Here is a 15655-nt window from a genome sequence, read left to right as displayed (position 1 = left end):
AAATCCAGGTTTTTCATCCTTACACTTTCTACGTCTGTCATATTTATCGATTGGGAAAACTTAGGAATAGTAAACTGAGGCATTTTTTTGGCAGAAGTGGTCCCTGCACTTTGCTCATCATTCTTTACATATTTTGATATTTTTGGTCCTTGCAATCAATATTTTTACACTTTTTAGGAACCTTTTAATATTTAAAGTTTGGCTACAAAACTTTAACGGTTTGACAACTTTGATCTATTTTCTAAAAATTTGTTAATTCCAACCCCTTTAATTTTTTTTAACGTTTTGAAACTTTCCTTGCAGTCAAAACTTTTATATTTTTTTATAAAAACATGAAAAATACGGTCCGGGACAAACTCCAGGCTTTTCATCCTTGCACTTTCTACGTATTGCACTTTCTACGTCTGTCATATTTATCGATTCGGAAACAATATTGAAAGCTTCTGACCCCGCGTAGCGGGGATAACCTTTCTAGTTATTATTATTATTATTGTAAAATTGAAATATTTAAATGTAACAAATTTATTATCTTTATTGTTTTATGTAATACTATGTTATAGCCCATGGAAACCACGGTTAAAAAATTAAACAAATTTTGACAGTTCAAAATCATAATCATTAATAAATTATTTTCAAAGTGTAAATCCAATTGTTATATGTCAAATTAGAAATTAAGTTATTGTAATACACATACACGAAAACGACAACAATTAACCACAATCAATTTGTTTGAAAAATATATGGATCGAGATTATATAAATGTTTTTATTATTAATAATATAAAAGATGTAGAAGGAATTACAATTTTTTTATACTTACATTATAATTATAACAATATTTTTTTTAATTAATTACGTTACTTATTGTAATCTCTAAATATTACTAAAACAAAACCTTAAATTCTTCAATGAAGAAACATCAACCCTTGATTGCATTTCCCTCCTTTAGTATCCACCTTAGGATCATTTTGCTGACATCATCCTGACAAAAAAAAAAAAATACCCGCGCCTCCCCAATAAAACTTCCTTCTTACGATTCATTCCTATTTTCATTTTCATGTTTTCTCTCTAAACAATCAACACAATCAGCTCCCCTGAAACCCAATAGATATGAACCCTAACCCCTTCCTTCTGCCGATATGCATAACCCCATTGATTTCATCTATACATGGAATCGATCCTATGCGTTCTACTAAATAATGAAATGGAATCGATCCTATGCGTAACCCCAGGAATTCCTGAGGGGCATCGCGTCGACCATCAACGATTTTCGACCATCAGTTTCTTTTCCACCCTTCGTTCCCGATTCCCCGTCAACTCTCCACCCAAATTCACCGGAAGTTTATGAAAACCTAGAAGAATGTTCTTTTCTCTATTTGGGAGAAGCTTTGGGCATTTTGTACAAGTTGTAAAGAAAAATGTCGATTTTCTCAAGAAGAATATCGGTACAGGCATCAATTGGACGAGCGAAGCTCTTGGTTTACCGGATATTTCGAAAAAGGTAGATGAGTTTGTTTGGTTACTGAACCTCGAAGATCCCCACTATTCTAGTGAATTTCAGTCTCCTTCTTGGCCTCGGCCTTATTATCCTGGTTTTGCTTTTTCTCACTTTCTCCATAATCTCTATTTTTGGCATAATTTACTTGTAATTATAATTTCAAGCAATCCTGCAGCTATTTCTTCAAATTATTTCCATTTCCACCTTTTGTTGATATCTACGCTAAATGACCAATTTCATTCAAGAACCGAACTTCACTTGCTCATGCTCATGCCAATGAAGATAACCATATTGCTGATGCTGAATCTGATGGGTTTGAATTAGAAGTCAGTGCTCTTCTCATGAAACTAAGGCCAATCAAACAACAACACAATAAGAACAGGTTAATCCAAAGTCAAACACCCTTTTGTGTTTTTCCAAATCCATTTTCAATCAAACAAATCATAACTCTGGATAGATTAATTTCCTTGGATTCAGGAACACTATGGAGTACAGTTGCTCACATCATCACTGCAGTTTAATCTTTCATGTACGTATTTGTACGTAGTTTCTACATTTTATTATATTGTCTCATCAATTTTCTCTTTTGGGTGTAGGAGTAAGGAGATTATATATCATATATGTAACAGTTGAACAAGAACTCATCCATGGAGTTTCTGCCACCAATGATCACAACAACACAATAAGAACAGGTTAATCCAAAGTCAAACACCCTTTTGTGTTTTTCCAAATCCATTTTCAATCAAACAAATCATAACTCTGGATAGATTAATTTCCTTGGATTTAGGAACACTATGGAGTACAGTTGCTCACATCATCACTGCAGTCTAATCTTTCATGTACGTATTTGTACGTAGTTTCTACATTTTATTATATTGTCTCATCAATTTTCTCTTTTGGTTGTGGGATTTAGGTACAGAACCAGATACAAAATTTGGGTGTAGGATTCAAATAAGTCTGCTTCTCTGGTATCTGTCCCTACTTCTTGCTTTGCATGACTGTTGTTTGTCTTGTGTGTGCTCTCTATGTGTACGTGTGTTGTGTTCCAAAATCAAGAACAACTAATACTACAAAAAATATCAAGATAAAAATACTAAATTTTTGTTTGCTAACTCATACACTAATCTCCTCCCTTGGGTTCCAAATGTTAACATGACAGGGTTGCAGTTATGGTTTGTACCAAAGGCCATTGCTTTTTAGATCTCCTCACAAAGTCTAGGAGTTCAATGAAGGTATGTTGACTACATCTTTTTTATGACAATTTTGTCTTTTGGTTTAGTCTCTACTCTTGCGCCTCTTGCGGTCTTGCCCCTCTCTGATAGTAAGTACCTCACAATTTTAGCTACTTTTTCTACCTCATAACGTGCTTAATCTGCTCTCTAGATCTCTTTATCTCATTATTATGTGACTGGAGTGTAAAAATCATTTGCCTTTGTTACTGTGTCACCATGCCTCTCACACTGTAATTGTCGAATTTGTTAATAATTGTTTTATCTCAGTAGAACAATGGATTAAAAAAAAAAAAAAGGAAATCTGATTGCTACTCTATGTTATCATTCATCAACCACAATCGATTTGTTGTATCACTAGCTAATTGTAATTTATTTGTTTTTAAAAAAATTCTAATTGATTCTATCCCAATTTTTAATTTGATGATTAGAGTAAAGTTAGTGAGAGTGGTTCATCCTGTAAGGTCACTGCCTCAAGTATTAGATAGTGCGTTTGATGCACATGTATGGAATATAAATTATAAGTATCATCACTAATTTAATAAAAAAAATGTATTTTAAATGATTTTAATTATAGTTAGGTGTTACTTTGGGGATAACAGTTCGCTTGCCAATGACATCCGAAAAGAAATGAAGGTATTAAATAGTAAATTGTTGAAAGCTAAAGATAAAAACACAAAGAGTGAAATCCATAAAAACTTAGGATTCTTTCAAAAGAAGAAGGCAAAAGGCAACAACTTGTTGTGACAAATGTAATTAAAAATTCATCTGTCGTTCTAGCAACTCTCACAGGTTCTTCATCAAGAAAATTAGATGGAATTTCATTTGATTTAGTCATTATTGATGAAGCTGCTCAGGCCTAGAGATTGCTTGTTGGATTGCTCTTTTCAAGGTAATAAAACAAAACCTTTTTTTTTAAATTGGAAACATATTGGATGATTGAAGTAAAAGGGATTTTGTTTTTTTAGGGCTCAAGGTGCTTACTTTCAGGGGATCATTTACAACTTCCTCCAACAATTCGAATTGTTGAAGCTGAAAAAAAGGGATTAGGAAACACTCTTTTTAAACGCCTTGCAGATTTATATGGATATGATGTCATGTCTATGCTGACTGTGCAATATAGCATGCATGAACTTATAATGACTTGGTCTTCTAAAGAGCTTTACAACAATAAGGTAATTTAATTCTGACTTTTTTATTAACCTTATTTATCTATTAATTATATTTGTTATAATTATAATGAGTAATGAAGTAATTAATAATGATAGACTAAAGCTCATGCAAGTGCTGTTCGACATACCCTATATGAGCTTGTAGGTGTTGAGAAGTCTTCTTCTTCCACTGAACCTACTCTTCTTCTCATAGACATTGCAGGGTATGCATATTTGATATTTGATTTAACCTTATAAATTTTATGAATTCTAAAAAAATAATTATATTTTAAGGTGAGATATGGAAGAAAAGAAGGATGAAGAAGAAAGCATATTGAATGAAGGTGAAGCCGAGATTGCTATAGCACATGCAAGAAGGTTGATTCAAAGTGGTGTACATGCTTCTGATATTGGAGTCAAAGAAAGTGGAATTAAGGAATGGAATGGAATCGTTTATTCCATTGGAATGGAAATAACTTCTTAGGTTGTGTTGCTAAGAGTGTTGAGAACAAAGGATGACAAGTTAAAAGAATTGGAAATCTCAAATGTGGATGGGCTAAGGGAGGGAAAAATAAGCGATTATTATTTCAATGGTTATGTCAAATTCATAGAAAGTGGTATTTTTTATTATTATTATTTTTATTCTTGTGGTGTTTTATAATTGATTTAAAATTCAATGAAAATGTTGACATTGGTTTTAAAATTCAATTAACTCTTCTGTTTTTGCAAAAAGACCAAAATGCCCTTATCATTTCTTTTTAAATAAAAAAAATTCAAACGTTATTTTTTTTGACAAATTTTGCTTGGTTTAAATTTCAATTCTTTTGACAAATCCAATTCCTTAAAACATTCTATAAACCAAATCCTACATAATAGTTTATTAATAAAATTTAGAGAAATTAAAATCCCTCATACTTCTTGTCTATCATTCTATCTCTTTTAGATGATGACAACTGTAATAAAAGTTTATTAACTTTTTATTAATTTGTATTTTATTTTCATGTTTATTATAAAAGTTTATTAACTTTTTATTAATTTGTATTATATTTTCATGTTTATTATATTTTTTCTTATTCGATCATCACTTTTTGTTTTTGTAAAAATAAAATATACATATAGCAAATTCGCAATCACAGTAGCATATGCCATGAGAACCAAATATTAGCATATGCCATAAAAACCAAATACTGTAACACCGAAAATTTCAAAACAAATTTTCATTTAAAAATAATCGTTTAATTCTTAAAAACACTCTGCTTAAAATCTCATTCATAATTGAATTACAAAAAATAACTCCATTTTCACTTGCATAATAAACCAGGATCCTCAAAACATGACTCTTTCTCTGGTGTGTACAATCGAGCCGGTGCCGTCCCGTGATCCTAAGAGAAACCTGAAACACATAACACAAAACACTGTAAGCACGAAGCTTAGTGAGTTCCCCAAAATACCACATACAACACACATTAGCCACTCGAGGCTATAACTCTGTTTGACCCTCTGGTCAATGTGTCTCAGTGAGACCCTCCAGTCCCACAACTCTGTGGACCCTCTGGTCCTAAGCTCGTTGGACCTTCCGGTCCGGTCTGCTTGAGCCTTCCGGCTCATGAATCGTTGGACCCTCCAGTCTGGTCTATAAGCTCTGCATAGCATAAATTACAAAGACATAATGCATAGCATGTCACATACAATAGGATAACATAATACTCAATGTAAGCACATACGACCTTCCGGTCACACATAACTACCACTCAAGGTAACGTAGAGTGAGAAGACTCACCTGGAAATCAGAAAGCAATTATCTGCACCTGCGAACCTCGGACTTGCCACCGCCTAACACATAAGGCAAATATCTCTAATTAGTACCCGAAGTCCCAACTCTAATTAACCGGCGATTACTCTTTCCCTCTCTAGTCAGGTAATGGGTAAAAGACCATTTTACCCCTCCCTGACCTCTATTACCTCTGTTGACCAAAACTCCCAAAGTCAACATAAGACAACTCAAGTCAACGATCAACACTGACCAGACTCGGCGAGTATACAAGAGTGACTTGGCGAGTCCATGCGGGTTCTCTAAATTCTTTTTAACCCCTTAGACACGACGAGTTCCCTCCCCACTCGTCGAGTTACTCAGCAACGAAACGCGGGGCAACCCCGACTCGACTCGTCGAGTCCGCCTATGGACTCGGCGAGTTGCTCCCATGACAACCCTCATCTGACCTTCTGAGGTCAGATCTGCTTCACCAAACCATAGATCTAACTCCCTCAAAGCCAATAACCACGAAAAGGTCGAACCTTGGGCACTCATGCAAGGTTCTACAAGCTCATTTGGGTGAAACCCTTCATTACATGACAACCCTTGCTCAAAACTCCAAATAGAATGCATAAAGCAGGATGGAAGGGACTCTCTGGACCTCTTTGGGTCCAGATCTATGGCTTCACACTCAATGGGACACTATACTCCACAAATCAAGCCATAAAAGAAGCTAGAAAACCCTAAAATCACCAATCTTACCCAAAACAGAAAAGGGAGAACGATTTGATACCTCTATGGTGAAGATGCAAGCTCAGAAGCTCTGAATCGACACCCCCTTGACCTCCCTTTGCTGGAAATGACTACTCCATTGCACAACCACCTCAAGAATGCTCCAAAATGGCTCTTCTTTACTCTCTCAGCTCTCTGGTTCGATAGGAGTCTCTCAAGGGTGTAGGTGGCCGCCACTAAAGGCCATAAGAGCCTTTTAAATAGGTCCCAAACTCGGACAATTAGGGTTTTCCTTGACAGCGCCGACTCGGCGAGTCCAAATACCCGACTCGTCGAGTCCCTTCATTAAACTGGTCCCCAAAATGCGATCCTACTCGACGAGTTGAGGCGTCAACTCGCCGAGTCTCCTCATTTCCCCAATATAAAAATACTCAAATTCCCATACCTGGATATCCGGATGTTACAAATACGTATATTTATTAAACTTGCATCATGTTTTGTAATTCAAATTAACTTATTTATCAAAATACTCATTTATTTATCCATGATAAGCCACAAAATTATCAAATAAACTCATCTATAAAAAATGTTACTTTGAAAAAAGCTTATTTTAAAAAATAACCAAAAACCGGTACCGGGAACAGAACCGGCACCGACATCGGTGGTCCGGTTCCAAACCGATTATGTTTATCTTTTACAACCTATGGCAACCACGAGAAAAATATTTATAAAAAAATTAAATTATTAATAAGATTTTTTATAAGACTTTGTATTGATATAAAGAAAGAATCATAACCATTTTATGTATAGATACAAAAACCATAAAATTGCTGAAATTGCAATTCAAATACGATTAGGATATATAATTTTAGGAAACTAAAAACTCTAGAAAACCAAAACCCTAATCTAATATTTAATTTACGATCTCAATCTTCCAGAAAATACGAAACCTAGATTAAATATCACCAATATGATGCTTTGGTGGAAAAACAGCTAACCGGAAAACATAAACCACCGCCAAACTTCAAACCAGAAAACCCTAGCTGACTTTTGTGTCTTTTAAAAACGAATATCTGTTGTGTCTCCAAACAGCAATCTGCTTTGCTGAGTGCTGTGTCACGACCAGAGATTGCAACCGCCGCCCCTGGAGTTGAAAGCGACTATTCATTCGTCGAACTTCAGTTTGTGTCTCAGTCTGTCGTCCGCCGTCGGAGCTGCTCAATTCTGTGTCTGATTCCGTCATTATCAGAACAATAATCCGACCAAAAACATCACAGGTGCTACTCTTTCCATATATAAAACATCTTTTAAGTATGGAAATGATATTACATTTTAGAATCTTTATGTCATATCAGGATTAACCAAATTTATATTTTCCTATATTTTGTAAATATATTAAACATCTTATATTGATATTATTTTCGATATCATACCATATTTATGAAAATATTGTATATTTATTATATAATTTCCTTATTCTACAAGCTTTTCAAATTTACAGTTTTTTATATGGTAAATATTATCTTAAATATGGTATGATTTTATTTATTTTTGCACTTATATTTGACATGGTATATTGATATTATTTTGGATATCATACCATAATTAAAACATATCTTAAGTATGGAAATGATATTACATTCCAAAATCTTTATGTGATATCAGCATTAACCAAATTTATTTTTCCCTATAAATATACTGTCTACGATTTTTCATTACAAATCAACATTCTCTCTAACCAATTATCCCCTTCCATTGCAGATAATAGTATTCCATGCCATCTAACAATGCAGATCAGGTCGTCTTTGATAAGGTTGCTGAAATCAATGCATCTAAAGAGTCTTGGAACATACGTGTTAAAGTCGTCATGCTTTGGAAGCCGACCTATATAAACAATCCTAATAGCAAGCCTGGACATGATTTTAATTGACCAGGAGGTACTGTTTTTACACCATTTGTTTTTTAGATTATCAATTTCTTATGTTATCTCTATTCAAAAAAATTGAAATTCGATTTTTGTTATGCTTTTTTACTTCTATTCATACAATTTTAATAATCAACTGTATTATTTTTAATAATAAACTTTAGTCTATGTAATGAAATCTCTTATTGTTCCTTTTTTTAAATACCTTTTTTACACTTTTTTATCTTTCATTGTCAACTACAGGGAAGTAGAATTCAAGCAACAATAAAAAAAATCTTATTCCTGTATTTGAATCCCTATTCGATGAAGGAGCTGTCCGAGAGATTAGTAACTTCGCTATGGCTAGCAATGAAAGCAAATACATGCTTGTCCCTCATAAACATAAAATCAATTTCTACAAAACCACAAAAGTTCGTGTATCCAATGATTTTGTTGATACAATAGATCCTTATCATTTTATCTCTTTCCCAGATTTGCTAGCCAGGAACTTTGACACTCGTGTTGCATTTGGTATGTTATGTTGTTAGTTTAAATTATTTCTATACTTCAATTTTTAATGTAATACACATTTGGATTATTATTACTAATTTATTAAATTTTTTCACATAGATTTTCTAGGTGAAGTTGTGTCAACTGATCCCATGCGAGTCATTGTTGAGTATGGAAGAGAGAAAAGGTTAATGAATTTGGTTGCTCAGGATTTAAGGTGCACATTCGTATTATTATTACACATTCCCCCGTTTATATTTATCTTTCATTAATAACCACCATGCATATTTAGTGGTACGAGAATTGCAGTCGCTTTGTGGGGCAGTTTTGCAATGAAGCTGAATACTTACATTTCACAACATAATAATGACACTGCTCCTGTTATTATCCTGCTACGTTTGGCCAAACTCAAAATTTGGGGTGGTAAGTGTTTTTTACAACAAATTATCATTTCAACTTCAAAGTAATTACTGATAATATTATTTTACTTTTTTCTTGCAGGTCAGCCTCAAGTTGGTAATTGTTTGTTTGGGTCTAGATTGCATATAAATGATGATATGCCTCAGATTTTGGAGTTCAAATCAAAGTATGTTATTTACCATTTTTAACACATTTATCTTACTAAATTATTACTTTTTTTGAATAACCTCACTTTTTTGTTTATGTAGTCTTAATGCTTTGGATACGAATGTTGAGTCTTCTAGCCGTACATCCTAACTCAACTCAGATACCGTTGTAGCTAATCCAGAGGATTACTACCTCCGTTTTCAGATAAAAAGCATTGATGAAATTCCTGATTTTACTGAGGTTTACTTAACATTTTTATATAACAGTTTCTGCATTCTATTATTGTTTTGATTTTATATCTACAATTTATATGAAATAATATTTTAATATGATTCCTTTTTTTTTCCTATATATGAAACAGGAAGTTGGTTTAACCATTATCGCTACTATCATTGGTTTTGATATAGATGATGGTTGGTATTCATTTTATTGCCGTGATTATTCTAAAAAAGTTACTAAAAATGATGATGTTGATGCTGGCCCTTTTCACTGTAATGGTTGTGGATTTGTCTCGGATGTATTTGGAAAGTAAGTAATTATTATCTCTTTGACTATGCATGTATTTTACATTTTTCGTATATTTCATTGTGTATGTCAAGCTAAATATAAGTATTATGTTATAATTTTTAGGATTAGGATAGTAGTTCGTGTGCAAGATGAAAGTGGCTCTTCTTCGTTTGTATTGTTTGAGCGTCATGTAAAAGATCTTATTCATCGTAGGAACCAATGGTTGATGGACAAAATAGCTAAGGTTTCAAAAAATATCTCCGTTATTTAAATGATTGACATATATGATTTTTCTTCTTTAACTTTTCCAACCATTTTATAATGTAAATTAGCATCAAGGGCGACAACAGATACCCGATGAGTTCAAAATTCTTCTAAATAAGAAGTTTGTCTTCAAAGTTCAGAATTCCATGTTCAATCTGCAGAACAACTATCGTGCTTACACTGTGCATAAGTTAACCGATGATGAAAGGGTTCTTGCTGAGGTGACAAAACGGTCACCAAATCATCAACATGATAATATAAATGATAATCGTACTCCTATTCACAAGCCAAATAAGGTTGGTAACTGTCTCATATATTTCCAAATTCAAACCCTATGCCCTCTCTTCAATATATTTTTCTTTCATTTTTCATGACTTTATGCAAATATGGTATGTTTTGTTTTATATTTTTCTTGATCGATATTTTTTATTTTCTGTTTTCTGCAGGAAAATACTAATTCTGTGCATGATGACAATCTTGATATTGTTGACCTTGAAGCTGTAACACCATCATCGGGTACGGGGAAGCGCCCTATTGAGATTGATGCCAACACTGACTCTTTGGAGTGGTCTTCTTCAAAAACTTGTGCTGTACGGGATACCTTGAAGATCCCAAAGTTGGACTAATATCAAGCCGCCCATCAAAATTTTACATATCATCTTCGATATGTTTATAGACATTTTCTTTTAATCTTTTGTGTGTCGCATTTTTAATTCTCTGTTTATTGATCTTTTGGTTGTTTTTAAAATTCTATTGAGTTTTTATTTGGTGTGTACACAATGATACAATCGGAGGTTATGACAATTTCAAGTTATTGAACTCTTATGATTTAATGCATATTTTCTTTCTTTTTTCTTTCATTCATCATTTGATTTTATAAATTTATTATATATATATATATATATATATATATATATATATATATATATATATATATATATACACACACACACACACACACAGAGACACACACGAAAATTAAGAATTTTTTTTTTATATATGCTAATTCACCTACTTTTATTTGTCTAAATACTTGTACTATTTTAGCATCATCATTGTGTGGACTCCTTTTTGAATCCTATGATCCAGATGAATACGTTTCAAAGATTTTATTTGTTATCAAACCAACGACTTCAGATGCCAAATGGATACCGTTTCCGACCTCTAAATACACTGCAACAATGTTTTCTTTGGTAGTTATCAGTTCGAACCCGTTACATTTCAAGGTCATTCGATTGTCATACACAAAGCCATCGTAAGAGTTTATATGTAGTACATTTTATGTTATTAATTTACTTTATGATTTACTTATATGTTATTTTATTTGTAGTGATATGCCTACGGAAAAAGTGGACTATGATTACTACAACATAGAATTGTTTTCATCTACTACATGGCAATGAAGGGAGTTCCAAAATATCTGGTTACCATCATCTGTTTATCCTGTCTCTGATGAGGCAGTTACAAGTAACGGTGCCGTATACTTCTTATTATCTAATGATACCATATTGCGATTTGATATTTATTCAGAAGAACATATACTCATATTTGCACCTTCTACTATTAATGAATTAAAACCGTATGCATCGAGACTAATCAAGTTTCATGGAAAATTAGGATATCTCTCTATAAGTGGAGATAGTTCGTGGGTTATTTGGATTTTCATTCACAATCAGTGGGTTAAAGTAGATGATAGTACTTACAATGAAAGTGCACATGAATGGTGGGATTATAGAAACAATACCCTATATTTCTTTAGAGGAAATACGATTGAGTATGTGGTTCCGGCACATCATTCTCAACAAGTTTTTTCAATCCGTTCTGATTTTGATACAGTGAGTATGCCAAGTCGATATTACTGATTATATATATTTTAATTTGCATTCGAACATAGTTGTTTTTATTGTAATGAACTATTTTAATATTTTATATTATTCTATGATTTATTAGTTTTTTTTATTTATTGTTTTAATTGTTATGAAATTAAAATAGCTATTGTAATGTATGTTAATGAATTTAAAATAGCTATGGTAATCTACTTTTAATTGTCATGCTTCCTATGATGTAATATAAGTTTACAATTCAATGTTTTTTTATATGCTCCCCGCGTTTAATGCGGGTTTTAATCTAGTTATATTAACAACACCTTAGAATACAAATAAATTTACATAAACTTCAAATATAAAAAACCAATTACTAAAAAATCTCTATCATATCATTTAATCTAATTAAAAAATGATAAAACCTTTATTTCCTAAATACCCACGACCCATTTTACCACATTAATCATCCTGATTTTTTACTCTAGGTACACCAATTTATGGCAACAACGGCCACCCTTGCTCCGTAATACATTCATAGCATTCATTAAGTTCACGTCTGTAGATCAAATATAAGAAGCAGATACATCCAGCTTTGGAATGTTATTTGAAGAAAACAGAGGGCGGACGCAGAATTTTACGGTAGGGGTTGCACGAGAAAGTTAGGGGGTTGCACGGTAGTAGAAAAAATAAAAATTTCTAAAATTTTCGAAAAATTTTCCACTGCAGCCGGAAAAATTAGGGGTTGCCGGTGACACCGTGGACCACCCCTAGGTCCGCCCCTGGAAGAAAACATTTCACAGGTAATTAGAAGGGGGTATAATCATTAGTTGCATATGTCGAGTAATGCAATGGACTGTGGGAATATGACGACTACAAGATTGAAGGTCCAAGGCCACCAATTTTTCCTGAATCTTTAGTTATTTTAACAGAAAATAAATGTGTACGTATAGAACCTTACATGTTTCATTTTCAGCAATTTTGAATTTGAAGATTATACCCAAAAACATACATAGGTCGAAATAAAAAAAATTACAATGCTTTGAGAGTGGAAGAAAATATTGATTAGCTCTGCACGTTTTCAGTGAGTACTCTTTAAATTTTGATAGCTGCAAATGCTGAATATTAGGCTAATTTTTGTGCAAACTTTACTATGCTTAATATAAGTATAATAGATATTTATTTTAATTGATTTGCTTTCTAAAAAGGTGAAAACTTGTTTAAAAAGGTGTAATTTTTTATATTACTTCAGTACTTTAATTTTTTAATATTACCTACATGATATTTGTTAAACCACGCGTACACACATAAAAGTAAACAAACAACCTTCCATTTTCTATTAAAGTTATAGAAAATGTCCTTGTTTTTTTGAGTTTATATAAATTGTCCCCGTTTGTTAAGGTTACAGAAATGGTATGCAATAGTTAACAGAAATAGTCCCCATATTGTTCAAAGTTAACAGAATGTGTAACAGCTAAAACAAACAGTACATGTTTTTCAAATTTGACATAAATGGTCCCTATGTTTAAAAAATTACAAAATGTTCCATATAGTTCAAATTTAACAGAAATGTACATTGTTTATTAATAAGTTAGATATTATACACGTTTTAATAATTTTAGAAAATGTCATAAATCGTCCTCGTGCTGTTAAAAGTTAACATAAATAGTCCCTGCTTTTTGGAGTAAACGAAAGTGAAAGTAAGATGCCATTAAATGACTAATGACGATTTATGAAAGTAAGCTACCAGTAAATGATCAAATTATTAAAATTTGATAAATGATCAAATTGAGACCTGTTTTTAAAAATTTACAGAAAGTGTCCTTATTTCAAAGAACATTGTTATATGCTTTAAAGGAATGATCATGTTATTAAATAAATGAGCAGAATTGGTCCATGTTGGAAAAAAAAAATAAACTGTCACATATATAGTCACATACACATACATTAACACACTCATGACATTAAAAAACACATAAAAGTAACACCTAAAATAACAGTAACACATAAAGTATTAGTTTTGAAAGTAATATGTTGTAAATGGGATTAATTTCAAATTGCATTGCTATAAGTGTAAATAATTTTATCTACTTTAAACAAAAAACACCAAGACTGATATAGAAAAATTAAAAAAAAAACACTCTGTTAAATAAATCAAAACAAATTTTTATCAAGATATGAAATCATTGACACAACCAAATCAAACAAAGTCAGATACATACGTACATACAGATACATACAAAGAAAATGATTCAACATTAACAATAAATGGATTAATTGTATCAGAATAATGAATGATAAAAATCTTCAAAACACAAAGAATTACTAACCTCAATTCTAAATTCAATGAAGGGTAATGAAAAACTGAGTTGCCTCCACTTTTTTTCCAATGCGTGAATTATTCATCGTGATGAAAATTTTACAGGAATTGGTATATAAATAAAGGAAAAAAGGGTATGATTTCTAATTTAATTTAGGATAATATTAATTTCCAGTTAACTTGAACAACTGAATGCAATCAGTAATACCATGACAGTAGGATTAATTTGTTCATCATGTGAAGAAGTTGCAAACAAAAAACCTAAATTAAGCCATAAAATGTGAATCCCAAAGATGATCAACCCAACTATGGTATAATCGACTAATTAAAGGCATAAGAAAAAAGATCTATAAGTTATCAGATTAAGAATGATTTTATGGAACAAATCATTAAATCAAGACATCTGGAAAAAAAAAAATCATCAATCATATCAGGAGGGAAACACAACCAAAAAGAGTAGCGTAGAGGAACAGACTTAGGTTTACCTGTTGTTGTTGGAGAAGATGACCATCAATTTCTGATTCTTCGTTCTTCCATAGCCAGATATGTGTTTCGCAGAGAGACCAACGAAACTATTTAAGAATACTATAATCCAGAAAAAAAAATGAAGTTTCATAGTAAAACATACCGAGCTTGTAATCTCAGAGCTAATGGTAGAGATTGATTGTCGGCTATGCTCAATTTCCGATAACAAAATTAGGGTTAAAATGAATGGGTATCGAATTGTAATCATATAAATAAAAAGATTGATAAATAATTTTGGAAAAGATTACCTTCAACAATCTCTGGAATTTGAGAGCTGATTTATCGCATTGAAGTTGGAAACTCTCAATTGTTTCCAACGAACAGAGTGGAATGAAGGCATACGAGGTTTTAAGAGGCAGAAAGGGTATTTTCAGAACTTCACGTACCATTTGGAGCGGGAAAAATCGCTGGGAGGGGGCTTAGCAATTGTCACGGGCAATTAAATTAGGTACTTAGGATAGAAGATTTAAATAAAATGGTTGATCATATATATATATATATATATATATATATATATATATATATATATATATATATATATATATATATATATATATATATATATATATATATATATATATATATAAAACAAATCCTTTCTAAAAATAAATTGAATAAAATAATAATATTTTTTAAGACGTCCAAATCATTAAGCTAATTGTACAACTAATCATTAATAAAATAATATTAAAATTTAAACAAACTCCTATAAATCTTATGTTCCAAGGTTTTGACCATATCTTTTTTCATCCAAATAAATACTTAACACCCTATAATTTGGTCATTTCATGAATTTTCTTTATTTATAATATGACATGTTTCCTAAAACAAACTAATGATTAAATTGAAAATAATCATTCTCCATCGAAAAGAAATT

The 15655-nt window shown here is 31.9% G+C and overlaps 1 protein-coding gene, 1 long non-coding RNA gene and 1 pseudogene across 2 annotated transcripts; 2 read left to right on the top strand and 1 right to left on the bottom strand.

Moving 5' to 3' along the window:
* The first annotated feature begins 3097 nt into the window (after positions 1–3097).
* Positions 3098–4361, top strand: LOC111877363 (uncharacterized; annotated as a pseudogene).
* Positions 4362–8624: 4263 nt separating this feature from the next.
* Positions 8625–10739, top strand: LOC111877364 (uncharacterized). The gene is made up of 9 exons (XM_023873893.1): positions 8625–8796; positions 8896–8992; positions 9068–9198; positions 9277–9361; positions 9444–9465; positions 9704–9870; positions 9973–10093; positions 10182–10409; positions 10560–10739. Exons 1-9 carry the CDS (start codon positions 8625–8627, stop codon positions 10737–10739), a joined length of 1203 nt encoding a protein of 400 aa, XP_023729661.1.
* Positions 10740–12201: 1462 nt separating this feature from the next.
* Positions 12202–15217, bottom strand: LOC122196947 (uncharacterized). Its single transcript, XR_006189666.2, has 2 exons — positions 14739–15217; positions 12202–12715 (listed from the first exon to the last, which is right to left on the bottom strand). It is a non-coding gene; the product is annotated as an uncharacterized LOC122196947 (long non-coding RNA).
* Between the last annotated feature and the right edge of the window lie 438 nt (positions 15218–15655).

This window comes from Lactuca sativa, chromosome 3 (genome assembly GCF_002870075.4).
Source record: "Lactuca sativa cultivar Salinas chromosome 3, Lsat_Salinas_v11, whole genome shotgun sequence".
NCBI lineage: Eukaryota > Viridiplantae > Streptophyta > Magnoliopsida > Asterales > Asteraceae > Lactuca > Lactuca sativa.
This window is presented reverse-complemented; position numbering and strand designations above follow the sequence as displayed.